The 27,472-nt window shown below is 35.6% G+C and overlaps 1 protein-coding gene across 2 annotated transcripts in view; it reads right to left on the bottom strand.

The window, feature by feature from the left end:
- PLOD2 (procollagen-lysine,2-oxoglutarate 5-dioxygenase 2) overlaps nt 1–27,472 on the bottom strand; it is a 114,171-nt gene that overhangs the window by 33,719 nt on the left and 52,980 nt on the right. For both annotated transcript variants that reach the window (XM_067737576.1, XM_067737574.1), the window contains exons 4-7: nt 24,612–24,775; nt 21,173–21,285; nt 19,581–19,644; nt 18,249–18,346 (exon numbers count right to left, since the gene is read on the bottom strand). In XM_067737576.1, the coding sequence (XP_067593677.1) occupies nt 18,249–18,346; nt 19,581–19,644; nt 21,173–21,285; nt 24,612–24,775 (439 nt within the window). The remainder of the gene's footprint in view (nt 1–18,248; nt 18,347–19,580; nt 19,645–21,172; nt 21,286–24,611; nt 24,776–27,472) is intronic.

Raw genomic sequence — 27,472 nt, 5'->3', positions numbered from 1 at the left:
TTTAAATGTGAATGGACTAAATGTTGCAATCCAGAAAATAGAGTGGCTGAATGGATAAAAACAACAAGATCCATATACATGCTGCCTACCAGAGACTCACTTCACATCTAATGTCACACATGGACTAAAAGTGAGGGGATGGAAAAGGGTATTCCATACCATACAAACAGACATGAAAAGAGATTGGTGATAGCAATCCTTATATCAGACAAAATAGACTTTAAAACAAAGACTGTAAAAAGAGACAAAGATATTACATAATGAGAAAGGGATCAATCCAGCAAGAAGATAGAACAACACACACATGTACATACACACACCCATAGGAGTATCTAAACATATAAAGCAAATACTAACAAACATAAAGGGAGGAACTGACAGTAACACAATAATAGTAGAAGACCTTAATGCCTCACTTACATCAGTGGACAGATCATCCAGATAGAAAACCAATAATGAAACACTGGCCTTAAATGACACATTAGACCATATGGACCTTTCTTTTTTTTTATGTTTTCCATTTTTTTTAAACATTTTTATTGGAGTATAATTGCTTTACAATGTTGTGTTAGTTTCTGCTGTATAACAAAGTGAAATGTATGTATACATATATCCCCAAATCCCCTCCCTCTTGCGTCTCCCTCCCACTCTCCCTATCCCACCCCTCTAAGTGGTCACAATGCACTGAGGTGATCTCCCTGTGCGATGCAGCTGCTTCCCACTAGCTATCTATTTTACATTTGGTAGTGTATATATATCAGTGCTACTCTCTCACTTCGTCCCAGCTTACCCTTCCCCCACCCATGTCCTCAAGTCCATTCTCTACATCTGCGTCTTTATTCCTGTCCTGCCCCTAGGTTCTTCAGAATCAATTTTTTTTTAGATTCCATATATATGTGTTAGCATATGGTATTTGTTTTTCTCTTTCTGACTTACTTCACTCTGTATGACAGACTCTAGGTCCATCCACCTCACTACAAACAACTCAATTTCACTTCCTTTTATGGCTGAGTAATATTCCATTGTATATATGTGCCACATCTTCTTTATCCATTCATCTGTCAATGGACACTTAGGTTGCTTCCATGTCCTGGCTATTGTAAATAGTGCTGCAATGAACATGGACTTAATAGATCTGTATAGAATATTCCATCCCAAAGCAGCAAAATATACTTTCTTTTCAAGTGCACATGAAACACTTCCCAGGACAGATGATGCACTAGGCCACAGAACAAGTCTCAATAAATTTAAGACTGAAATCATATCAAGCATATTTTCCAACCACAAGGGCGTGAGATTAGAAACCAACACAAGGGGAAAACAATGCAAAAAATACAAACATGTGAAGGCTAAACAACATACTAGTAACCAACCAATAGGTGACTGAAAAAACCAATGAGGAAATAAAAAATATCTCCAAATGAAAATGGAAAAACAAGGATCCAAAATCTGTGGGATGCAGCAAAAGTAGTTCTCAGAGGAAAATATACAGTGATACAGGCCGGCCTATCTGAGGAAACCAGAAAACAATAAACAATCTAACCTTACATTTACAGGAACTAGAAAAAGAAAAAACAAAACCCAAAGTTAGTAGAAGGAAGGAAATAATAATAATGAAAGTGGAAATAAATGAAATAGATAATAAAAAAAAGAAAAAAAAATCAATGAAACTAAGAGCTGGTTCTTTGAAATGATACAAAATCAACAAACCTTTAGCCAGATTAACTCAGGAAAAAAAAGAGAGCCCAAATCAATAAAACCAGAAATGAAGGAGAAGTTAAAAAGGACACCACAGAAATACAAAGGACCATAAGAAATTACTACAAACAATTATATGCCAACAAACTGGCCAACCTAGAAGAAATGGATAAATTCCTAGAAACATACAGGCATACCTCAGAGATATTACGGGTTTAGTTCCAAACTACCATAGTAAAACGTATGTCGCAATAAAGCAAGTCACAGAAATTTTTTGGCTTCCCAGTGCATATATCAGGTTTGTTTACACAATAGTGTAGTCTATTAAGTGTGCAATAGCATTGTGTCTAAAAAAAACAATGTACATACCTTACTGAAAAAATACTTTATTGCTAAAAATTGCTAACCATCATCTGAGCCTTCAGTAAGTCATAATCTTTTTGCTGGTTGTGGGTCTTGCCTCAATGCTGATGCTGCTGACTGATCAGAGTGGTGGCTGCTGGAGGGTGGGCTGACTGTGGCAATGTCTTAAAATAAGACAACAATGAAGTTGGCCACATCAACTGACTCTTCCTTTCACAAATTATTTCTCTGTAGCATGCAGTGCTGTTTAATAGCACTTTACCCACAGCAGAACTCTTTTCAAATCTGGAGTAAACCTCTCAAACCATGCCGCTGCTTTAAAACTACATTTATGTAATATTCTAAATGACTTGTCATCATTTCAATATTCGATTAAGTTTGCCATTTTATATGGGTGAGGTTCACGACACCCCAAAACAATTACATAGTAATATCAAAGATCACTTATCACCATAACCGCTAACTGGTCACAGATCACCATAACAAACAAAACAATAATGAAAAAGTTAGAAATATTATGAGAATTACCAAAATGTGACACAGACACACGAAGTGAGCAAATGCTGTTGGAAAAATGGTGCTGATAGACTACTCAACACATGGTTGCTACAAACCTTCAATTTATAAAAAACGTATGTGTGAAGTGCAATAAAACAAAGTGCAATAAAATGAAGTATGCCTATACAATCTTCCAAGAATGATCAGAAAGTTATAAAAACTCTAAACAGACTCATTACTAGAAATTGAATCAAACATCTAAAAAATCCCAACACATAAAAGTCCATGACCAGACATCTTCACAGGTGAATTCTGTCAAACATTTAGAGAAGACTTAATACCTATTCTTCTCAAACTATTTCAAAAAACTGAAGAGGAAGGAATGCTTTCAAAGTCATTCTATGTGGCCAGCATTACCCTAATACCAAAACCAAACAAAGACACTACCAAAAAGAAAATTATAGGTGATTATTACTGATGAACATAGATGCAAAAATCTTCAACAAAATACCAGCAAACCAAATGCAATAATACATTAAAAGGATCATACCTCATGATCAAGTAAGATTTACTCTAGGGATGCAAGAAGGGTTCAATATATGCAAATCACTCAATGTGATACACCTCATTAACAAAAAGAAGGATAAAAATCATATAATCATCTCAATAGATGCAGAAAGAATTCTGACAAAATTCAACACCCATTTACAACAAAAACTCTCAACAAAGTGTTATAGAGGAAACATACCTCAACATAAAGGCCACATATGACAAACCCACAGCTACTGTCATACTCAATGGTGAAAAGCTGAAAGCATTTCCTCTAAGATCAGGAGAAGACAAGGATGCCCACTCTCCCCATTTTTATTCAACAGTTTGGAAATCACTGCCAGAGAAATTAGGCAAGAGAAAGAAATAAAAGTCATCCAAGTTGGAAAGGAAGAAGTAAAAGGGCCACTGTTTGAAGATGGCATCATACTATATATAGAAAACCCTAAATACTCCACAAAAAAACTATTAGATCTACTAAATGAATTCAGAAAAGTTGCAAGATATAAACAATATACAGAAATCTGTTGCATTCCTATATAGTAATAATGATCTATCAGAAAGAGAAATTTAAAAAACAATTTCATTTACAATTGCATCGAGAAGAATAAAATACCTAGGAATAGTTTTAACCAAGGAGGTAAAAGATTTGTACTCTGGAAATTATAAGACATTGGTGAAAGAAACTGAAGAAGACACAAATAAATGAAAAGATAAACTATGCTCACAGATTGGAAGAATTAATATTGTGAAAATGTCCATACTACCCAAAGCAATCTCCATTCAACACAATTCCTATCAAAATATCCATGACATTTTTCACAGAACTAGGACAAATAATCCTAAAATTTATATGGAACCACAGAAGGTGCCAAACAGCCAAAGCAATCTTGAAAAAAGAAGAACAAAACTGGAAGTATTATGCTCCCTGATTTCAAACTGTACTACAAAGGTACAGTAATCAAAACAGTATAGTATTGGCACAAAAACAGATACATAGATGAATGGAACAAAAGAGAGAGCCCAGAAATAAAACTATGCTTATATGGTTAATAATCTATGACAAAGAAGGCAAGAATATACAATGAGAAAAGACAGCCTCTTTAATAAATGGTATTGGGAAAACTGGATAGCTACATGTAAAAGAATCAAACTGCTTTCTCATACCATATACAACAATAAACTCACAAAAGATTAAAGACCTAAATATAAGACTTGAAACCACAAAACTTCTAGAAGAAAACATAGGTAGTATACTCTTTAACACTGATCTCAGCAATATTTTTTGGATATGTCTCCTCAGGCAAGGGAAACAAAATCAAAATAAACAAATGGGACTAAATCAAACTATAAAGTTTTTGCACAGTGAAGGAAACTACTATCAACAAAACAAAAAGGTCACCCACTGAATGGGAGAAGATATTTGCAAATGATATGTCCAATAAGGGGTTAATATCCAAAACATACAAAGAACTCATACAACTCAACATCAAAAAACCAAACAACCCAATGAAATATGGGCAGAGGACCTGAATAGATATTTCACCAAAGAAGACACACAAATGGCCAACGAACACATGAAAAGATGCTCAACATAATTAATCACTCAGGGAAATGCAAATCAAAACCACACATGAGATATCATCTCACATCTATTAAAGTGGCTATTATCAAAAAAAAATAAGTGTTGGCAAGGATGTGGAAAAAGGGGAACCCTCATGCAATGTTGACGGGAATGTAAATTGGTGCATCCACTACGGAAAATAGTATGGAGGTCCCTCAAAATAATCCAGTAATTCCACTTCTGGGTATTTTTTCCAAGTAAACAAAAACACTAACTCATAAAGATACATGCACTCCTATGTTCACAGCATTATTTACAATAGCCAGGATATGGAAGCAACCTAAATGTCCACCAATATATGAATGTATTAATATACAGAAATGGTGATACATATATAAAATGGAATATTACTAAGCCATAAAAAGAAAGAAATCTTGCCATTTGCAACAACATGGATGAATCTAGAGGGTTTTATTCAAAGTGAAATAAGTCAGACAGTGAAAGAAAAATGCCATATAATTTCACTTACATGTGTAATCTAAAAAACAAAACAAATGATCAAACATAACAAATAACAGTCATAACAGAGAATGAACAGGTGGTTCCCAGAGGGGATGGGAGTGGTGAGGTGAGAGAATTAGATGAGGGAGATTAAGAGGTACAAACTTGCAGTTACAAAATAAATGAGCTATGGGCATGAAATGAACAGCGTGGAGAATATAGTCCATAATAATGTAATACCTTTTATGGTGACAAATGATACTTAGATTTATTGTGGTGATCATTTTGTAATGTATAGAAATATCGAATCGCTATGTTGTGCACCAGGAACTAACATGGTGTTTTAGGCAATACTTCAAAAACAAACAAGCGAACAAACAATCTCACAGAAAAAGAGATCAGATTTGCAGTTCCCAGAGGCAGGAGGCAGGGGAGGAGAAACTAGATGAAGGTGATCAAAAGGTAAAAACTTCAGCTATAAGATAAATAAGTACTAGGGATGTAATGTACATGATAAATATAATTAACACTGCTGTAGGTTATACATGAAAGTTGTTAAGAGAATAAATTCTAAGAGTTCTCGTTACAAGGAAAAATTGTTTTTTCTTTTATTTTGTATCTATATGAAATAATGGATGTTTACTAAATTTATTGTGGTAATCATTTCATGATATATGTAAGTCAAATCATTATGCTATACACCTTAAACTTATACAGTGCTGTATATCAATTGTAAGACTGGAAGGAAAAAAAATAAAGTACAATATTGCTTCCCCACTTACTCCTTTCAGATCTCTCAGAGCATCTCCTTCGTGACTTATCTCCCCTTCTCCTTAAGCATCTTTTGGCATTCATTTTACATGTAAAATCTGAGTCCTTGTGTATGTTTTGGGTTTAGGAGAAGGTGAGGGAAGATGGATGACAGAGAGAGGTAAACACACTGAGAGATGCTCTGAACCCTCAAAAAAAAAAATCTTGAATATATCTAGAGTGTAAATATTTTAGGGAAAATTCTGCCAATCTTCTTTAAAAAATTACTACACATTCTACTGCAATTTTAATATCTGTAGTGGTAGGAACAGTTATAGTTTTTAATTTTTTTATTATTTCTTGTCATAAACTATAATTATCTCACCTCAACACAATGAAGCTGAAGCAAACTAGCTTTGGCTGTAATTTTATATTACTGTTAAAAGGAAGCACCTAAAATCCTCACTCTGTTTATACAATCATTAACTTTTCACTGAAAATGCGAAACGAACTCAAAACAAAAAAATGTTTATACATTAAATATGATGGTCAAAAATGTACAGAAGTGCCAACTGCCTTTTTCTAGCTTCCTAAGACCCTAAAAGAGATGTTATGGTATAGAATAGATGAGGAAATTAGTCCAGTACCATTTTATCCGATTCCTCTCAAATATCTGGTATTCTATCCAAATATTTCTATTGTACTAAAACTGAAGCAAATGCTATTGAAACAAGTACCGTATTAATTACAATGAGAAAACCTTTGTGTTTTACAGATATTGTAGACAGTTCCATTATTCTGTACAGCACAATCATAAGACGTGGAAAAGATAACTCATTCACATCCTTATTGAACTACATAATTCAGGAAACAAATTATTCAATACAAGGCAGGAAATATGTAGTTATGACATTCATTAATGACATTTCAAGAGTCAATGTGGTCATCTGAATATGCCTCTATAACAAAAACAAAAATTTTACTGTTGTCAAACTAAAGTGCAAACATTAATTTAATCATTCATGTTCTATATAATATTATGGTTTTGAAGAAAATAAAAAGGTCCATGCGAAAATGGATTCTCTATTAAGCATTATTTCTAACAGGAATTTTTTAAAAGGCTAGTGAGAAATTTTTTAAAGGCTAGTGTTTTACATATCCTGGGAAAGAATTTTTTTAAAAGAAAGAAAAAAAATCCCCCACAGAGTTGGACATATCTAGAATTCCCATCTATATATAAACATTGGCACTTTCCTCATCTCAGAAATCTCATAAGAAATAAATATTTATTTCATGAATTATTGATCTGTCTCTTAGGATCCCTGTGTGAATATGAAAATGATCAATCTCTTTTTTAAAAGGTTAGAGCATAGAAGGCATTACATTTAGTTTTCTCAGAATTAAAACTATATTATAACTTTTCTACTTTTCACCTAAATTTGATTTTCATAGATAATTAAGACTGGAAACCTCCCTCTTTTAGATCTCTCATCACACAGGCAGAGGTTACCATCACCACCACCCTCCATTTACGTCTGTTTTCTTCATTAAAAATCTCAGACATTTATGCTGGCAGCTTTGGAAAGTACAGAAAACTGTTTATGTAGTTAGGCTGTTATGGGCAGTCCCCAGCTACGAGGTGGTAGTACTTTCCTGATCCTTTTTTCACAATATCAAAATGGTTCCAAGGGTGATGTCATGTCATTGGCAGAGAAACTTTTCCAACTGAATCTTTTCTTTCTTACTTTTTTCTTTATTTTTTTCAACTCATCCAATTATTCAAGGTCATAGTGACCCAAGCACTGAGGTTTATATGCACAAAATTATGATCTCTATTTAGATTGTAAATCAAATTCGTTTCAGAAATGACTTGTTTTCATGTGCAAATTAGGTGATGTGCTCTTCTTACATTTAACGTGTTTGTATAAAAATACTACCAATGGAGGACTGGCAGCGAGAACACAGCCTGAAGGGGTTAGTGCGCCACGGCTAGCAAGGAGGGAGTCCAGGGAAAAAGTCTGGACCTGCCAAAGAGGTAAGAGACTTTTTCTTCCCTCTTTGTTTCCTGGTGCCCGAGAAGAGGGGATTAAGAGCGCTGCTTAAAGGAACTCCAGAGACAGGCGCGAGCCGCGGCTAAGAGCGCGGACCCCAGAGACGGGCATGAGACGCTAAGGCTGCTGCTGCCGCCACCAAGAAGCCTGTGTGCGAGAACAGGTCACTCTCCACACACCTCCCCTCCCAGGAGCCTGTGCAGCCCGCCACTGCCAGGGTCCCGGGATCCAGGGACAACTCCCTCAGGAGAACGCACAGTGCGCCTCAGGCTGGTGCAACATCACGCCGGCCTCTGCAGCCGTAGGCTCGCCCCGCATCCGTACCCTTCCCTCCCCAGGGCCTAAGTGAGCCAGAGCCCCCAAATCAGCTACTCCTTTAACCCTGTCCTGTCTGAGCGAAGAACAGAAGCCCTCCTGCGACCTACACGCAGAGGCGGGGCCAAATCCAAAGCTGAGCCACTGGGAGCTGTGAGAACAAAGAAGAGAAAGGGAAATCTCTCCCAACAGCCTCAGAAGCAGCGGATTAAAGCTCCACAATCAACTAGATGTACCCTGCATATGTGGAATACCTGAATAGACAACAAATCATCCCAAATTGAGGAGGTGGACTTTGAGAGCAACATATATTATTTTTTCCCCTTGTCCTCTTTTTTGAGTGTGTATGTGTATGCTTCTGTGTGAGATTTTGTCTGTGAAGCTTTGCTTTCACCATTTGTCCTAGGGTTCTGTCCGTCGGTTCCTTTTTTTTTTTTTAACTTTAAAAAAAAATTTATTTCTTAATAATTATTTTTTATTTTAATACCTTTATTTTATTTTATCTTACTTTATTTTATTTTATCCTCTTCCTTTCTTTCTTTCTTTCTACTTTTTCTCCCTTTTATTCTGAGCCGTGTGGATGAAAGGCTCTTGGTGCTGAAGCCAGGAGTCAGTGCTGTGCCTCTGAGGTGGGAGAGCCAACTTCAGGACACTGGTCCACAACAGACCTCCCAGCTCCATGTAATATCAAACAGCGAAAATGTCCCAGAGATCTCCATCTCAACACCAACACCTGGCTTCAGTCAATGACCAGCAAGCTACACTGCTGGACACCCTATGCCAAACAACTAGCAAGACAGGAACACAACACAACCCATTAGCAGAGAGGCTGCCTAAAATCATAATAAGGCCACAGACAACCCAAAAAACACACCACCAGACGTGAACCTGCCCACCAGAAAGACAAAATCAAGCCTCATCCACCAAAACACAGGCACTAGTCCCCTCCACCAGGAAGCCTACACAACCCACTGCACCAACATTAGGCACTGGGGACAGACACCAAAAACGACAGGAACTACGAACCAGCAGCCTGCAAAAAGGAAAACCCGAACATAGTAAGATAAGCAAAATGAAAAGACAGAGAAGCACACAGCAGATGAAGGAGCAAGGCAAAAACCCACCAGATCTAACAAATGAAGAGGAAATAGGCAGTCTACCTGAAAAAGAATTCAGAATAATGATAAAAAAGATGATCCAAAATCTTGGAAATAGAATAGAGAAAATGCAAGAAACATTTATCAAGGACCTAGAAGAACTAAAGAGGAAACAAGCAATGATGAACAACACAATAAATGAAATAAAAAATACTCTAGAAGGGGTCAATAGCGGAATAACTGAGGCAGAAGAATGGATAAGTGACCAGGAAGATAAAATAGTGGAAATAACTACTGCAGAGTAGAAAAAAGAAAAAAGAATAAAAAGAACTGAGGACACTCTCAGAGACCTCTGGAACAACATTAAATGCATCAACATTCGAATTATAGGGGCCCCAGAAGAAGAAGAGAAAAAGAAAGGGACTGAGAAAATATTTGAAGAGATTATACTTGAAAACTTCCCTAATAAGGGAAAGGAAATAGTTAATCAAGTCCAGGAAGCACAAAGAGTCCCATAAGGATAAATCCAAGGAGAAACATGCCAAGACACATATTAATCAAACTATCAAAAATTAAATACAAAGAAAACATATTAAAAGCAGCAAGGGAAAAACAATGAATAACACAAAAGGGAATCCCCATGAGGTTAACAGCTGATCTTTCAGCAGAAACTCTGCAAGCCAGAAGGGAGTGGCAGGACATATTTAAAGTGATAAAGGAGAAAAACCTACAACCAAGATTACTCTACCCAGCAAGGATCTCATTCAGATTTGATGGAGAAATTAAAACCTTTAGAGACAAGCAAAAGCTGAGAGAGTTCAGCACCACCAAACCAGCTTTACAACAAATACTAAAGGATCTACTCTAGGCAGGAAACACAAGAGAAGGAGAAGACTTAGGATAACAAATCCAAAACAATTAAGAAAATATTTATAGGAATTTACATATCGATAATTACCTTAAATGTAAATGGATTAAATGCTCCCACCAAAAGACACAGACTGGCTGAATGGATACACAAACAAGACCCATATATATGCTGTCTACAAGAGACCCACTTAAAACCTCGGGACACATACTGACTGAAAGTGAGGGGACAGAAAAAGATATTCCATGCAAATGCAAATCAAAAGAAAGCTGGAGTAGCAATTCTCATATCAGACAAAATAGACTTTAAAATAAAGACTATTACAAGAGACAAAGAAGGACACTACATAATGATCAAGGGATCAATCCAAGAAGAAGATATAACAATTGCAAATATTTACACACCCAACATAGAAGCACCTCAATACCTAAGGCAAATACTAACAGCCATAAAAGGGGAAATTGACAGTAACATATACATAGTAGGGGACTTTAACACCCCACTTTCACCAATGGACAGATCATCCAAAATGAAAATAAATAAGAAAACACAAGCTTTAAATGACACATTAAACAAGATGGACTTAATTGATATTTATAGGACATTCCATCCAAAAACAATAGAATACACATTTTCTCAAGTGCTCATGGAACATTCTCCAGGATAGATCATATCTTGGGTCACAAGTCAAGCCTTGGTAAATTTAAGAAAACTGAAATTGTTTCAACTATCTTTTCCGACCACAACGCTATGAGATTAGGTATCAATACAGGAAAAGATCTGCAAAGAATACAAACATATGGAGGCTAAACAATACACTACTTAATAATGAAGTGATCACTGAAGAAATCAAAGAGGAAATCAAAAAATACTGAGAAACAAATGACAATGGAGACACGACGACCCAAAACCTATAGGATGCAGCAAAAGCAGTTCTATGAGGGAAGTGTATAGCAATACAATCCTACCTTAAGAAACAGGAAACATCTCAAATGAACAACCTAACCTTGCACCTAAAGCAATTAGAGAAAGAAGAACAAAAAAACCCAAAAGTTAGCAGAAGGAAAGAAATCATAAAGATCAGATCAGAAATAAATGAAAAAGAAATGAAGGAAACGATTGGAAAGATCAATAAAACTAAAAGCTGGTTCTTTGAGAAGATAAACAAAATTGATAAACCATTAGCCAGACTCATCAAGAAAAAAAGGGAGAGGACTCAAATCAACAGAATTAGAAATGAAAAAGGAGAAGTAACAACTGACACTGCAGAAATACAAAACATTATGAGAGACTACTACAAGCAACTCTATGCCAATAAAATGGACAACCTGGAAGAAATGGACAAATTCTTAGAAATGCACAACCTGCCAAGACTGAATCAGGAAGAAATAGAAAATATGAACAGACCAATCACAAGCACTGAAATTGAGACTGTGATTAAAAATCTTCCAACTAACAAAAGCCCAGGACCAGATGGCTTCACAGGCGAATTCTATCAAACATTTAGAGAAGAGCTAACACCTATCCTTCTCAAACTCTTCCGAAATATAGCAGAGGGAGGAACACTCCCAAACTCATTCTACGAGGCCACCATCACCCTGATACCAAAACCAGACAAGGATGTCATAAAGAAAGAAAACTACAGGCCAATATCACTGATGAACATAGATCCAAAAATCCTCAACAAAATGCTAGGAAACAGAATCCAACAGCACATTAAAAGGATTATACACCATGATCAAGTGGGGTTTATTCCAGGAATGCAAGGATTCTTCAATATATGCATATCAATCAATGTGATACACCATATTAACAAACTGAAGGAGAAAAACCATATGGTCATCTCAATAGATGCAGAGAAAGCTTTCGACAAAATTCAACACCGATTTATGATAAAAACCCTGCAGAAAGTAGGCATAGAGGGAACTTTCCTCAACATAATAAAGGCCATATAGGACAAACCCACAGCCAACATCGTCCTCAATGGTGAAAAACTGAAAGCATTTCCACTAAGATCAGGAACAAGACAAGGTTCTCCCCCTCACCACTCTTATTCAACATAGTTGTGAAAGTTTTAGCCACAGCAATCAAGAAGAAAAAGAAATAAAAGGAATCCAAATCAGAAAAGAAGAAGTAAAGCTGTCACTGTTTGCAGATGACATGATGCTATACATAGAGAATCCCAAAGATGCTACCAGAAAACTACTAGAGCTAATCAATGAATTTGGTAAAGTAGCAGGATACAAAATTAATGCACAGAAATCTCTGGCATTCCTATACACTAATGATGGAAAATCTGAAAGTGAAATCAAGAAAACACTCCAATTTACCACTGCAACAAAAAGAATAAAATATCTAGGAATAAACCTACCTAAGGAGACAAAAGACCTGTATGCGGAAAATTATAAGACACTGATGAAAGAAATTAAAGATGATACAAATAGATGGAGAGATATACCATGTTCTTGGATTGGAAGAATCAACATTGTGAAAATGGCTCTACTACCCAAAGCAATCTACAGCTTCAATGCAATCCCTATCACACTACCACTGGTATTTTTCACGGAACTAGAACAAAAAATTTCACAATTTGTATGGAAACACAAAAGACCCTGAATAGCCAAAGCAATCTTGAGAACGAAAAATGGAGCTGGAGGAATCAGGTTCCCTGACTTCAGACTATACTACAAAGCTACAGTAATCAAGACAGTTTCGTACTGGCACAAAAACAGAAATATAGATCAATGGATCTATATTAAATTATATTTAAAAACTACAAATCTATATTAAATTATATTTAAAAACTACAAATAGAACTACCATACGACCCAGCAATTCCACTACCTGGCATATACCCTGAGAAAACCGTAATTCAAATAGAGTCAGGTACCAAAATTTTCATTGCAGCTCTATTTACAATAGCAGGAGATGGAAGCAACCTAAGTGTCCATCATCGGATGAATGGATAAAGAAGATGTGGCACATATATACAATGGAATATTACTCAGGCATAAAAGGAAACGAAATTGAGTTATTTGTAGTGAGGTGGATGGACATAGAGTCTGTCATACAGAGTGAAGTAAGTCAGAGAAAAACAAATACCGTATGCTAACATATATATATGGAATCTAAGAAGAAGAAGAAAAAAAAGGTCATGAAGAACCTAAGGGTAAGACGGGAATAAAGACACAGAATTACTAGAGAATGGACTTGAGGATATGGGGAGGGGGAAGGGTAAGCTGTGATAAAGTGAGAGAGTGGCATGGACATATATACACTACCAAACGTCAAATAGATAGCCAGTGGGAAGCAGCTGCATAGCATAGGGAGATCAGTTTGGTGGTTTGTTACCACCTAGAGGGGTGGGATAGGAAGCGTGGGAGGGAGGGAGATGCAAGAGGGAAGAGATATGGGAACATATGTCTATATGTATAACTGATTCACTTTGTCATAAAGCAAAAACTAACACACCCTTGTAAAGTAATTATACTCCAATAAAGATGTTAAAAAAATACTACCAATCTCATAATGACTGATATTTAAAAGAAAAAGTTAGGTGTTCAAATATTCAAATCGTATGATGTGTTACTAACAGTAAATAAGTTTCAAGAATAAAAAGTAAAATTTCAAACCAGAAGTCATGGTTTCTATCTAAAAGCTGATTTATATTACATTCTATCTAGACAAGTATGAAAATACTTATGTAGAATTAAAAACGTATTTCAAATAAAATGGTAATTAAAAAGCACAAAATTGTTTATACACCATTATGAAAACAAATGAAAAATATTAATACTCATATCTATATACCACAAGGACATAAATACTGAAAGCAACTATGAATGAAAACAATATGAGAAGGTAGTGGGATTATACTTGATTTTTAAAACTGTTTATAATTTAAAAGTTGTTATTCCTAATAGCATGAGATTTAGAGAAAGTAACTAAGAAATAAACTCACCTTTACATACTTTTGTCTATAAACACATTATAAACAATTTATCATTTATAGATTATGTATATTTTTTTCCGACTATGTATACTTTTAAATGAAAAAAATGGCTTAAATATTAACATTCGCATGAAGGTTATGACTTACTGACATTATAATCATCTCTTAGTAAATAAAATAATAAGTTAAATTACAAAATATCATATAAAAATCCTTTCATCTTTTATGATGGTTAAATAAAAAGGGTATACCTAAAATGAGTAATCTGCTTTCTTTCCTCATTATCCTGAACACAGAGGAAAATATGATATTATTTAACTTTAACATATTCCTAAAGTATTAGCATTAGTTGAATGCTTATTTATATAATCCTTTCTCAAATTTTATATTATACCAAACATAATTTTTACAATAAAAAATTACTGCATTTTTACTGCCAAATAGAATGATAAAATCATGTCACAGAAAATATAATAGGATCATCATACTGCTTGAAATGCCAGAAACAGTGATAGCCCAAACTGAAAATGTTTCTTGGAAGACTTAAAATTTCTTAGTACACACAGGTCTTTCTAAATGACTGAGGACTAGAGCTTCTTTTCTTATGAGAAGTCTTTCAATCGCTTTGTAAAACTCCTATCAGCATTATCCTGGAAATTTGGAAAAAATTGGTGAAAACAATGGAATCACTGAATATCAGGCCTCACTCACAATAAGTAAATTGTGACCAAGCACCCTCTTTAAAGACATTTAAATTTCATTAAAATATTACATTACCAAGGAGAAATAGCACACTATTTAGTTATAGATGTCCAGTTGTAAAAGTCCATTTATCTGCCTAGGTACAGTTACAGGAACCCACAGAAATTTTATGACTATTTTGCCCTGCCAGAAGAAAATCTACCTCACCATTCCCAAGAATAATGCTAGGTCATTAGATTATTTATAGACTCTGACATTCAATCACAATTTATTGAAAGGCTAATATATGTGCTGGACCCTGGCAAAACAAAAAGTGAACAGGATAGATATGATTTCTGTAATTCCTAGGCTAAAGACCCAGTGAGAGACGAAAAAAAAAAAAGTTCAGTTCCATCCCTGTTCAACGTGTGGTATTATGTTCTGTGATGGACAAAGTTCCAGATATTATAAAGGCATTCAGGAGACTTAAGGAGTTAAAGCAAAGTTGACACGTAAAAGATGAACAGCACTGATAGATGGGTACAGCAAGTGGGAATTAGGTCAGAGAACTCCAGAATGAGTGAAATGCATGTACAGAAGACTTGCAGACAGAGGACACATGAAACATTTACAAAGTTCAAATTAACTCAGTATGGCAGGAGCTGAGGGAGAGAATTGAGAATGAGATATTCTGTATAGATATTACAGTATCAGGAGTGGGGGAGTAGATAGGATGGTAGACTTGGGACCCCTAAACCAGAAGCAAAATTAAAAACAAAAAAATAACCAAGTTGAGAATGTGGAACTTCATACCTAAGTCTATAGAGGGCATAACACAGGTGAGTAATGTAACTGGGTTTCTGCTTCAGCAGAATAGTCAAGTTCCAGACTGCTAGTGGGTGATTGCTACTGGTGGGAGGTTGCAGGTGGCCTGAACTAAGGAGGTTGCTCTTGACTCTAAGCAAATTAGACAAACCACCATGCATGGGAGTTAGAAAGGATGTCTTTTGGATTGGGAATGGGAGGTAAATACGGTCAAAACAAAACCCAGGTTCTGGTTAATCAAGTGGGTGGAAGGAGAGGCAGAGCTGAAGGTTCTGACCTCCAGGTCTTGTATGACACACAGATAAATCCAACAACTGGGTATTCACACCCACAGCTCAGGAAAGATAGATGCTACAGCAAGGATTTGAAAATAATCAGCGCTGCTGACTTGGGAATGAAGCAGATTACCTAAGAATGCATGTAGCTGGGAAAAAGAAAGATGTCTCAGACAGACACCTGCAGAACACTTAACTAAAACAATGCAGGAGACCTACTAGAGAATGGACTTGAGGATATGCGGAGGGGGAAGGGTGAGCTGTGACAAAGCGAGAGAGTGGCATGGACATATATACACTACCAAACGTAAGGTAGATAGCTAGTGGGAAGCAGCCGCATAGCACAGGGAGATCAGCTCGGTGCTTTGTGACCGCGTGGAGGGGTGGGATAGGGAGGGTGGGAGGGAGGGAGATGCAAGACGGAAGAGATATGGGAACATATGTATATGTATAACTGACTCACTTTGTTATAAAGCAGAAACTAACACACCATTGTAAAGCAATTATACGTCAAATAAAGATGTTTAAAAAAAACAACAACAATGCAGGAAGAGGATCACCCAACCCCTGAAACCCCCTACACACACAGAGTGTTAAATTTTAAAAATGTATATTAAAAAAAGAAAGAGAAAGAGAGAGACTGAAAAGGCCAGAAAATTATTAGAGAAACCAGCAGAGCATCATGGAAGCAAAGGGAAGTATTTCAAATTGGACCAAATGGGATGAACATCATCAAATGTTATCTTTGGATGAAAGAGAAATGAGGGCTGATGAGTGTCTGCTACTCAACAAGGATGTCACAACAGACCTTGACAGGAGCCATTCCTGGGGGTGATGGGAAGAGGAATAGTGGTAGCAGTGAGTCGTCTCTACTTTAAAGAGTGTGGCTGTGAAGGGGAGGGAAAAAGACAGGCAGGCTGGGAGGCAAGGTAGATTGAAAAGGATGTTGTAGTTTGTGTTGGCTGGGTTTCTAGGATAAGAAAGGCTTGAGGGTCTTTAAAATGCTGATGAGACTTAGAGCTGGGAAAACTGCTACCAGACAGAAAAAGGAGCCCACTGGGAAGGCTCTGTAGGAGGGCTGGAATGGGATGAAAAGCAAGGTGGAAAGATTAACTAGAGAAGGGGAATCTACTTCCTCCATTTTTATGGTGGAAAAGCTGCCAGTGTGGGCTTTTCCTTGAATGTCTTCCCATGCAGATAGCTTTTATTGGAATTCAGGCTACTCACTCCACTGAAACAGCAGACCCCATCTCCCCATCCTCTCTTCCCACAATGCAAATTTATCTGGTAATCTCTTTTCTAGGTATTTATGAGTAAGCCAGGCATCATCTTATTATCTCAGAACATTGTTTTAAGTACTGTATTACTAAACATATATGTGTATGTTTGTGTGATATATGTGTGTGTATATACGTGTATATATGCTTATATGTATATATAACAATTCATTTTCTATTTTAATTAGGTTCCGGCGATACAATCTTATTACAAATTTTGCAGTCAGTAACACTGTCAGCAAGCTCAATTATACATGTTCCAAAAGCACATAAAATTTCATTAGACAAATTATATCTTTGTCAACTATAATCCATCAACCTTGTTATAGAATAAGTGCAAGAGGAAGCATTCTGGACCTACCGTTACACCCCAACGTTAAGAGAGCTATTAACTTTGACAACGGTGACTCAGGTGAAACAAATGATCCCTTACAAACCTCAACATTTCTTATTCAGAGAGGCTACTCTGTATGAGGGAAATGTGGCTCACTCTCAAGGAAGCTGTTACATTAAACACTAAACTGAAATGTGCTACAAATAGAATAGAAAGTTATCCATCTGCTGAGGAAAAATCATCAGTTTGATTAATCTAAATGAAACCAGATAATACACTGTGTAAAAGATGAAACTAGTAAATTGTCGGCACCAAAATAAAACCTCTTAAAGATATTTTAAAATTTCTTTTTATTCAAGTGTACTTGATTTACAATGTTGTACCAATCTCTGCTGTACAGCAAAGTGACTCAGTTATACACATAGAAACATTCTTTTTTTAAAATATTCTTTTCCATTATGGTTTATCACAGGATATTGAATACAGGTTCCTGTGCTATACAGTAGGATCTTGTTGTTTACCAAGCCTCTTAAAGATATTAAAGAAGGAGGGGAAGGAGGGAAAGGGGGAGGAGAAGAAGTCATTCTATATATTGCTCCATAATCTATCTCCAAGAAATAAGGAAACAGAGAATGGTCACTGTGACTCACCTTGGTGGGTCCATTTCCATTAATTGCCACTGGTAATGTTTCATAAAACACATTCTTAGCTCTGGCTTTGCCATTTTCAAATTTCAGAACAACTTCATCTGGGTTAAAAAGACAGATTTTAGTCATTTAAAATGTGTGTGTATGTATTCATATATACATATACATGTATATCTATCTATCTATCTATACATCTTGTTTTTGTTACAAAATTTCTCATGCATGCTATTCCATGTGCTACACTTTTGGAGACTTGGCCTGCTCCAAGTCAGCAGATATCCAAAATGAAGGACAACACTGACACACACATGGATTCTGAGCACCTGACTTTCTCCAACCTGGTGCTGGCAAACTGAGGTGCTAAGACACCAAGGGGTCTTGGTGGAAGGAAAGCATCTTTGCAATACTGCCTCTGCCTTTTGAGAGTGACATAATCCCAGATGAGTTAAATTACTGTCTCAATTTATTCATCTATAAAATGGGATTCTTGCCTGCTTTTCTAGGTTATTATAAAGATAATAACAATATATGTATGGCAAATAGAAAACTGCCAGGCATAAGCTAGGTTTCTACAACTGGCCATCACTGATAGTATTTCCAGTTCTTGAAAATCAGGCCTAATATAAATTCCAGGAATATAAAAGTCACATGGGAGCAGAAACATTTTTTGTTTTGTTTTCAAGTTCCTTTCCTCACATTTCCAGAGCACTCCAAACTAAATGCCTTCCATTCTAAGAATGTTTTTACTTATGAACTGCCTTGAAGAACTGTACTGAACTGCAATGTATTTTTAATTTCTGAAATATTAATGCATTAATGTATGTTTATTTTTAATGTATCAATTAATTAAATTTAATGTGTTAATGTATTTTTATCAAGATACATGTCTATCAGGAAAACACATATAGGCATGCACACACACACACACACACACACACTCACTCCACAGTGTACATGTCTCGTTACCAGTTACCTTTAACCTAGGTTAAAATACTCTAATACTCCTGAGTAACTCACAATGTAAAGATCTGATACTGAAAACCGTGTAATAACAAAGTGTAATTAATTCAAAACTATATCTACAGTCCCCAGATGGTGAGATACTAAAGTCTAAGTTACCTAAGGGCAGAAGCATCTCTTTGTACTATTCTTAGGAAATGATTTTAACTGAACGTATTTATATCAAGCTCAGCTTGAGTACAATGTTTTTTAAAAGCTGCAATACCTACACGTCAATCTTAGTCATAGCCCCAAATGAATGTAACAAAAGACAGACAGTTGAAAACACAGGTGTTCATTTGCACACATGAGCAACCCAGTATTTAGGAAGCATACCTACAGCTCCATTTAAGGTCTGGAAAATTTTGCATTTGTGATCCAGTGTGATGTTAAGAGCTTCCTAAAAATGAGAATAGAAAAAATATTAAAAATGACAATAAAAACAGCAAACAACACTATCATGTTAATATAGTTTGTTTTTTTAGGGAATTTAAAGATCCTATACATAAATTATTATAGCAACCTTCTTCAGAAAGACCCCTGTTATGTTAAGCTGTTGAGGTTGGGGATTATTATTATGCAGCATAACCTCTCTGACTGCTACAGTAGGTTTATAATTAATCAACCTAATCATAAAGATTAATCTGCTTTACAAATCCTATTCTCAATGTAGTTTTTCAGCTACATTGCTCTGTCATAATAATACTCCTAAAATTGTCTTTGCACGCTGTTATGGATTGAATTTTTGTGTTCCCTCAAAATTCCTATGTTCAAGCCCTAACCCTCCCTCTGTCTCTGTCTCTCTTGTCTCTCAGCAAGAAGGTGGCTGCCGTCTATAAGCCAGGAAGAGAGCTCTCACCAGAAACCAACCATTCAGGCACCGTGATCTCAGACTTCTAGCCTCCAGAATGGTGAGAAAATAAAGTTCTGTTATTTTAGCCACCCAGTCTATGATATTTTGTTATGGTAAACCAAGCAGACTAAGACACATGCTAACCAGATAAAATCTTACGCTTAGAGAAAAACTTAAATAGGATTTACACAACAAAAAATATTACAGACCCAGCAGTGATATTTCAGAGGAAGCATCCTAAAGCAAAAACAATTAAATAAGACTCAGAGCACTTTCACTGTTGAATTACACTCAGAAAGACAAGCATCAAGCTGCATGGGCTAGCACTCATGCCAAGAGTAGGTTTCTGCTCTTGGATTAGAAACCAAGTCCTCAGGCTGGCAGCGCCAGGCACGTAGAGACAGTAAAAAACTGGAGAGAAGAAAAACAAACATTTAAAGAATACAGTTTCTTAAGAAGTATCTAATGAAAATATATAGATAACTGGAGTATTTATCTAAGAAAAAGCAGCAGCTACAGTTGCAAACTCACTGTAAAATATACATAAAAAAACACTTATGTTTCCTAATGACAGCACCTAGAAATACACAATTCAGTAAATTTTAGAACTGTACTGGTTATACATAGTAAACTTATGAAACATTAACTTAAACTAGTTGAATATACTAAAAATATTATCAAATTAGAGAACTTTGTTTTTACTTTTCTCCAAAGTTTCATTTAAACCAGTCAGAAATATTGTCCTTAGGGTTTACGGCAGGCTGCTATTGTCCCCAACATTTCTCCCGTTAATAAGAGAATTCAGATTTTTAGTAGGACACATGTACTTGAAATAAAGAACAAAACTCCTTTGCATATTTTATGTGGTCAAATAAATATGCTCTGGTCAAAGAAAAGTATGAGAAAGTATTTTGTAAGACTTCTAGATAAGCTACTTAGAGAGCATTGACACAACTGAAATGGCCCTTTATTTACTATTCTGCCTGTTAACTGCCCAGAATATGGATGCAATGGCTGGAGCACCAGTAGCCATTTCAACAAGGAAGTTACACTGAAAGTGAGAGCTATTACCTACCCTCTTCAATGGATCAATGTAAATTTTAGTATAAAATAACTGATCATCATCATTATCCTGGAGATTCCACTGTTGAACTATACGGTTGATATATGGAGCATAACCAATAAATCCTGCAATACAAAAGAGAAAGAATAGAAGATTCAGAATTCAAAGACCGAAACTCATGTCTATGTTAATTTTATAGACCAGTCGCACAGATTTGTAAAGCTATTAGTCCTAATCCTTAATTTTGAATTTCATAGCTCACCATGACAGAAATATGAGTTATTGGGTATCCTTTGTTTCCATATATAAACTACAAGAGAGGAAGTTTTTACTACCAATTGCAAAATCAAAGACTCTTTGAATAAACGTATTCCCCAAATTAATTGACACAAGAGGGAGAACTAATGTTTTAGAATGCTTGTAAGGGAAAAAAAGAGTTACTAGGAAAAAATTAGAATTAGACAGAAGAATTTTCTTTCTGACCTTCTAAAATGCTGTTCCTAGATCCTTTGTAAAGGATTCACTGTTTCTGGGAAAGAAAAAACAACTCTACTACAGTGGTTTTAATGTTAGTACGCAATCAAAGGAATGTTGGATATGTCACGGACTGCAAACATCCCAAAGAAATTTTATATCTAGGATATTTGGGGAATTTTTCCTTCACTGAGCTAGTCAGTAGTGTGTTTGCTAAACCATTTTCTGGCTGGGTTTTGTGTGTCATGGTCTGGAGAAAGGAAGTCTAAAATTGGATTGTTCACCTTGGCCTTAGGGCATAAGCGTTAAATATGCCAACAACAGCTGTCTGTAAAAGACACGGAAAACAGGCTCATTTTTCCTGTGTTTGAGTCTTCCCCTGAATTTCAGAAATGCAGCCAAACTGCTATGCTTCATTGACGTGCAGTGCTTTTTAAAAAGGACCAATTTTATTCCTGTGAATCGAAAGGAAACCTAGTTTGTTACCCTCAAAATTAAAATGTCCTCATAGGAATAAAAGAATTAAAAGAAATAGGTCAAGGAATATGATTGCTAACTAGAGAAAACAAGACAAAATGAAAACATGACTAAATCAATCACTGGTGGCTCATTTTTTTGTGTCATTTTTGCCAAATAAAAAAATTCCAGAACACTGAAAAAGATGTATTTCTTAATTCTTATAACCAATCTTTTGTGATAAAAAACATATTCAAGAAGGAACACGTGATATTTTCCAATGGTTTATATGACTGTTTTTCAAAAACTATGTATCCTTATCTGTTTCATAAATCCCAAGTGTCCTAAAAAGTGAAAAGGAATTACATCTATTTTCATAGTATGTGATATATATTGTATGATTTACATTTTTCTATGAAACTGTCATATCATTTCAAAAGAATTAAGTTTCTAATATTATGCAATATTCCTCATAAGGAAACATGTTTACTCTCCACGATAAAGATTTTTTTTAACCAAATGAGGTACCCACAAACAAAACTCATGTCTCTTAAATAACTCTCAATATATCATTCACAAACTTACACAAACTTTTATTGAACATACTTAGATTTTCTAGCATTTCTTTAATTATTTTGACTACAGAGGGCATAAGGATGACGTTTTGATGTCCTTGTATGATCACTTTCCCACATATAAACACCTCCTTAATTAAACTTGCTCACAAAGGCAGTCGCTAGTTTTTTGCTGTTTCCACAGTATTGTGCATCTGTTTGAGATTCACATTCTGGAGTAGATATATCGTTATCTAGATACATTTACATATGATGTATTTCGCTCTACATGTTTAGAAAAACTAATAAATACAAAGTAAAACTTATCTCAGAGTTCCATAGCTAAGCGGCTCTTAAACTACCTAGGGCTTAGGATAAGTTAAAAGGTTAGCCATGTGTCACTGAGGGTCTGACAGCTGGAGATGGAAGGTGTACTCACTCCCAATTCAATTGCTCAGAGAAGTCAAGAGTGGGCAGCCATCTCTACTGTAAATCTAAGAGGAAGGAATGCTAAAATACTGAGGACAAAGGGACCAATATGAGAAACCCTGGGTTCTGTCTTGAATATTGAAGTAAAATCCAAAGGTGGTAGATAAATTAGGAGAAAAATAGAATGGTCAGGAGATCCCCAAAACTATGAACTTTTTAAAAACATATGGAGATGAAGAGAAAAAGTGAGCTGAAACTAGGTAGTACACACTGGGATTTGAGGTTTCAAAAATGTGATATTTATCTGGATTGACAAAGTTCCAAGGTACCATATGGAAATGGGTTGCTGAAGTAAAAGGCAGGTGAGTACGGCTGTAATTGTGGCATCTCAGAGAAAGGGAATTACTTGCTGAAAGTTTCGTTGACAAAAGTAACTGATCAAAGTCTAGATTCCAGACATGATGATATCTCAAGCAGCACTTATTTGAACTGACCTGAATACAATCAGTTATTATATATAAATTACCCCAAAATCTGTTTTCCCAGTGTGGCTTGCAATTTCCACCCAACTTGTTTCTTTGACATGTCCCCCATCCTACAGCCATGTCTTCTGGCCATGTGTTTATATTATTCACAATCTAAGGAAAACATTTTGGAGTTATAATAAGGTCCAAAGTCAAATTTTATTTTATTTTTTGAAGGAAAGAGGGAAATGTGATAGTTTGTTCCTTTAATCTATGGTGGCATAGCTAATGCAGTACTTAAAGTACACCTAGACACTCAATGTTGAATTTTTTTTTGACTAGGGATTTCAAGATAAATAATTTACTCCAATATATTTAAAATATAGATAAAATTAAGTAATGCCTATTTTTTAAAGCTACATGAGTATAACTTGCACTTTTTCCTAAGTAAGGGAATTTACTAAACCCATTATTCTAGAGCCAGAAAATTCTTAATGAAATTACAGTCAGAAGACATGGATCCCTGTTGTTTTTCCTTTAATAACTAAATGTCTCTAAGAAAAGTCACTTAAATCGGGGAGACATGGGTTTTCTCACTTAAAATGCAGAAATAATAACATTTACACCGCCTAGTGTTGTTAGGAGTATCATATGATATAATAGATGAAAAAATGCTTTGTCAACTATAAAATGCACTGTGGATTTTTTTTTTTTTTTTTTTTTTTTTGCGACACGCGGGCCTCTTACTGCTGCGGCCTCTCCCGTCATGGAGCACAGGCTCCGGACGCGCAGGCCCCGCGGCCATGGCCCACGGGCCCAACCGCCCCGCGGCATGCGGGATCCTCCCGGACCGGGGCACGAACCCGCGTCCCCCGCATCGGCAGGCAGACTCCCAACCACTGCGCCACCAGGGAGCCCTGGATTTTAAACTGATATAATTTTCCCTTCGGAAAAGAAGATAATGGTTATTTCAAACCTCATGTCTACAGTTACATATTTTTAAAAAAGTTGTTTCATCAATATTTATAATTTACTATGACTTGCATTACTCTTTTCTTCCAGCACCTTACCCACCTCCCGAATTCAGGTATCGTTTCCCAATGTGCACAATGGGATACTTGTCTGCTAGTCTTTTATCCGGCCACAGAATTCCATCTGCTGCAAAGACCACTTTGTGGTTTGACTTTTGGAACTTTTTTAGAACTTCTTCTGGACCACCAGCAAATATAACATTAAAGCTGTTTGATGAGGGAAAAAAGAAGTTTTAAAATACAGTTGCCAGAATTTAGACATATAAACCAAGAAACAGTCTCTAACAAAAGTCAGAATTTAGAATCCAACACAGGATTAATACCAACTATTTACAGAGTAAACCAAACAAGCTTCCCTCAACTTAAACTATATGGATTGTATTAAATTACTAGTGTTTACATTACATTGGCAAATGAAATCCAAATAAAAGACAGCTTTTTATTTAGCATTAATCTTTTTCAATAATCACTTACTCTCCAAAATCAAAATTCTAAAACAGTGTTGAAATGTTAAAAATCAGTAACTTGCTGTATAACATAATATAAACACAATCATTGACAGAAGCTGCCATTGTAACTGTCTAATGTTTCTATCTAATTTGTACCCATCCATTACAATTTCTGAAGATTTCTTTATCTTTGACAAAATGTGTTTACCTACTAAATGTCATCAATATAAATTTATATTTGAATCACGATTTAGCCTGAAATCTGAAAATAAAAGTATATGGACAAGTGCATTTTTTAAAGCTCAATACACTTGAAAAAATATGTAAAAAATGAAATTTATAGTTTCACTGATTTTTCTGGGGATTTTATTCCTCATAGTTCATCCACAGAATCACAATGACTTATAATATGAAATTATTATAATTCTTAGAATAATTCTTATAATTCTTGCTACAACTACAATTTCTTTTGCAACTTTTTTTAACATCAGAGTACCTCAAAATCAAAGGTTTCCAAAGATAATAATTTAATGACTTGACATCCCAGGTGGCAAACAAGAAGAGTAAACTAATGCTCTTTTTTTTTTTAATTTTATTTATTTTTTTAATTTTTACTATTTATTTGGTTGCACCAGGTCTTAGTTGCGGCAGGCAGGCTCCATAGTTGCAGCTCGCCAGCTCCTTAGTTGCAGCATGCAGGCTCCTTAGTTGCGGCATGCATGTGGGATCTAGTTCCCTGAACAGGGATCGAACCCGGGCCCCCTGCATTGGGAGTGTGGTGTCTTATCCACTGCACCACCAGGGAAGTCCCACTAATGCTCTTTAATTCAGCACCAGGTCTTCCTAATAGCCAATAGTCCAAATGCGCTGCTGTGATATCTGAATTGGGGAGTAAGGAGGCTGTTCCACATGCCTTTGCCAGACTTGCTCTCAAGGAGTTTGTTAATATGCTAGGACAGTCGTAATGCATCAGGCAACATTTAATAACTTTCTATATATGAATTATTTTATCAAAATAAAAGACTATTTCTCATCTCTATAAAAGTAAAAATCCAACGAAACTTTAAAAAATTAGCTTAGCGAGAATAGCGTAAGTTTACACTTATGGCAGAGATGCTAACTGACCCCCATATGCCCCCAAAGACATTCCTATGCCTTTATTTTAATAATGGAATCCCTCATGATAACCAGGCACATGGCTAAAGATTACTCTGAAGCCATGTGGCCACATGACCAAGTCTGTCCAACAGAGTGTGAGTGGGACTGGTGTGTTCCTGCAGTCTCCAGGTCTTGTGCTTTAAAAAGGAAGCTGCCTACCCTCTGATTCCTGTCTCTTTTTTCCCTTTAAAGAACCAGACTTCACAAGTATACACGCCCTCACCAGATAGTCCATTTCTCAATCTTTTTTTTCCTAAAAAAAAGAGGATTAAAATGTTGCTAATGTGCAACTAAATTTAGTAATTATGCCTAGCCAATTTTTTAAAAGATAGTAAACGTAAAGTTGGAGTCAGAGAGATAGACTATTTTTTTCATTTTCAATTGTTCTCGAGAATTTAAATTTTATCATTGCTTTTTATTTCAGTTACAAAAAAATAACTTCAAAATTAAAACATATATTGATATATGTATACATAGATACACTTTTTGGCATATAGTTTTTTCTTTCTTCTAGGATCAATGGGCAGGAAAATTTTAATACTATTAATAACATAATCATAAAGTGACTCAGTGCGTACAATTTGAAGTCTGCCAGTTGGGTTTCTAATTCCAGCTCTGTCACTTGCTATCTGAGTAACCACAGACAAGTTAGTAATTTAAACTCTTTATGTTTTAGTTTCTTTAAGTATAAAATGAGGGGGGAAGTAGTACCTATCTCATCAAGTTATTGTTAAAAATAAAAAAGTAAGAACAATACTTGACACATTATAATCTCTCAAAACAGTTAACAAAATTAACATTATCATTACTATAGGAAAGGGACTGATGAAACAAGAGGTAGGAGAAAAACTCACTTTTAAGTTTACACCAGTCTGTAGTTTTAAACAACTTTATTTTTAGCCAAATACACATACATTTTAAGATAAATTTTAAATCAGAATAAATTTGTTCTGACTAAAACCTCAAGCCAACTCTTCCCTCCCTGTTTATTTACAAAACTGAATTAATCTGACTTCACAAAATGATATTTACATAAATACCACAAGTTTCTTTTTTTCTTATAAGTACAACTGATTTCATCAGTATGATCACTTTAGATTTTTGTCTCCTAGGATAATCCTATCTCTTCTAACAGGGATATTTTCCTCAAGACTACTAGTCACGGATATAATTTGTTTTTAATATTGAAGATTAGGAAATAAGACCAGTTTTACGCGTAAGTGAGCCATGAGCGGTGAGGCAAGCAAAGCAAACCCTCTGAGGCAGAGACCGCCTGGCAAGTTGCAGAGGAACACCA

Source organism: Pseudorca crassidens, chromosome 5, assembly GCF_039906515.1.
Source record: "Pseudorca crassidens isolate mPseCra1 chromosome 5, mPseCra1.hap1, whole genome shotgun sequence".
In the NCBI taxonomy this organism is placed as follows: Eukaryota; Metazoa; Chordata; class Mammalia; order Artiodactyla; family Delphinidae; genus Pseudorca; species Pseudorca crassidens.
The sequence above is the reverse complement of the archived record's forward strand: the minus strand, read 5'-3'. Positions and strand labels throughout refer to the sequence as shown.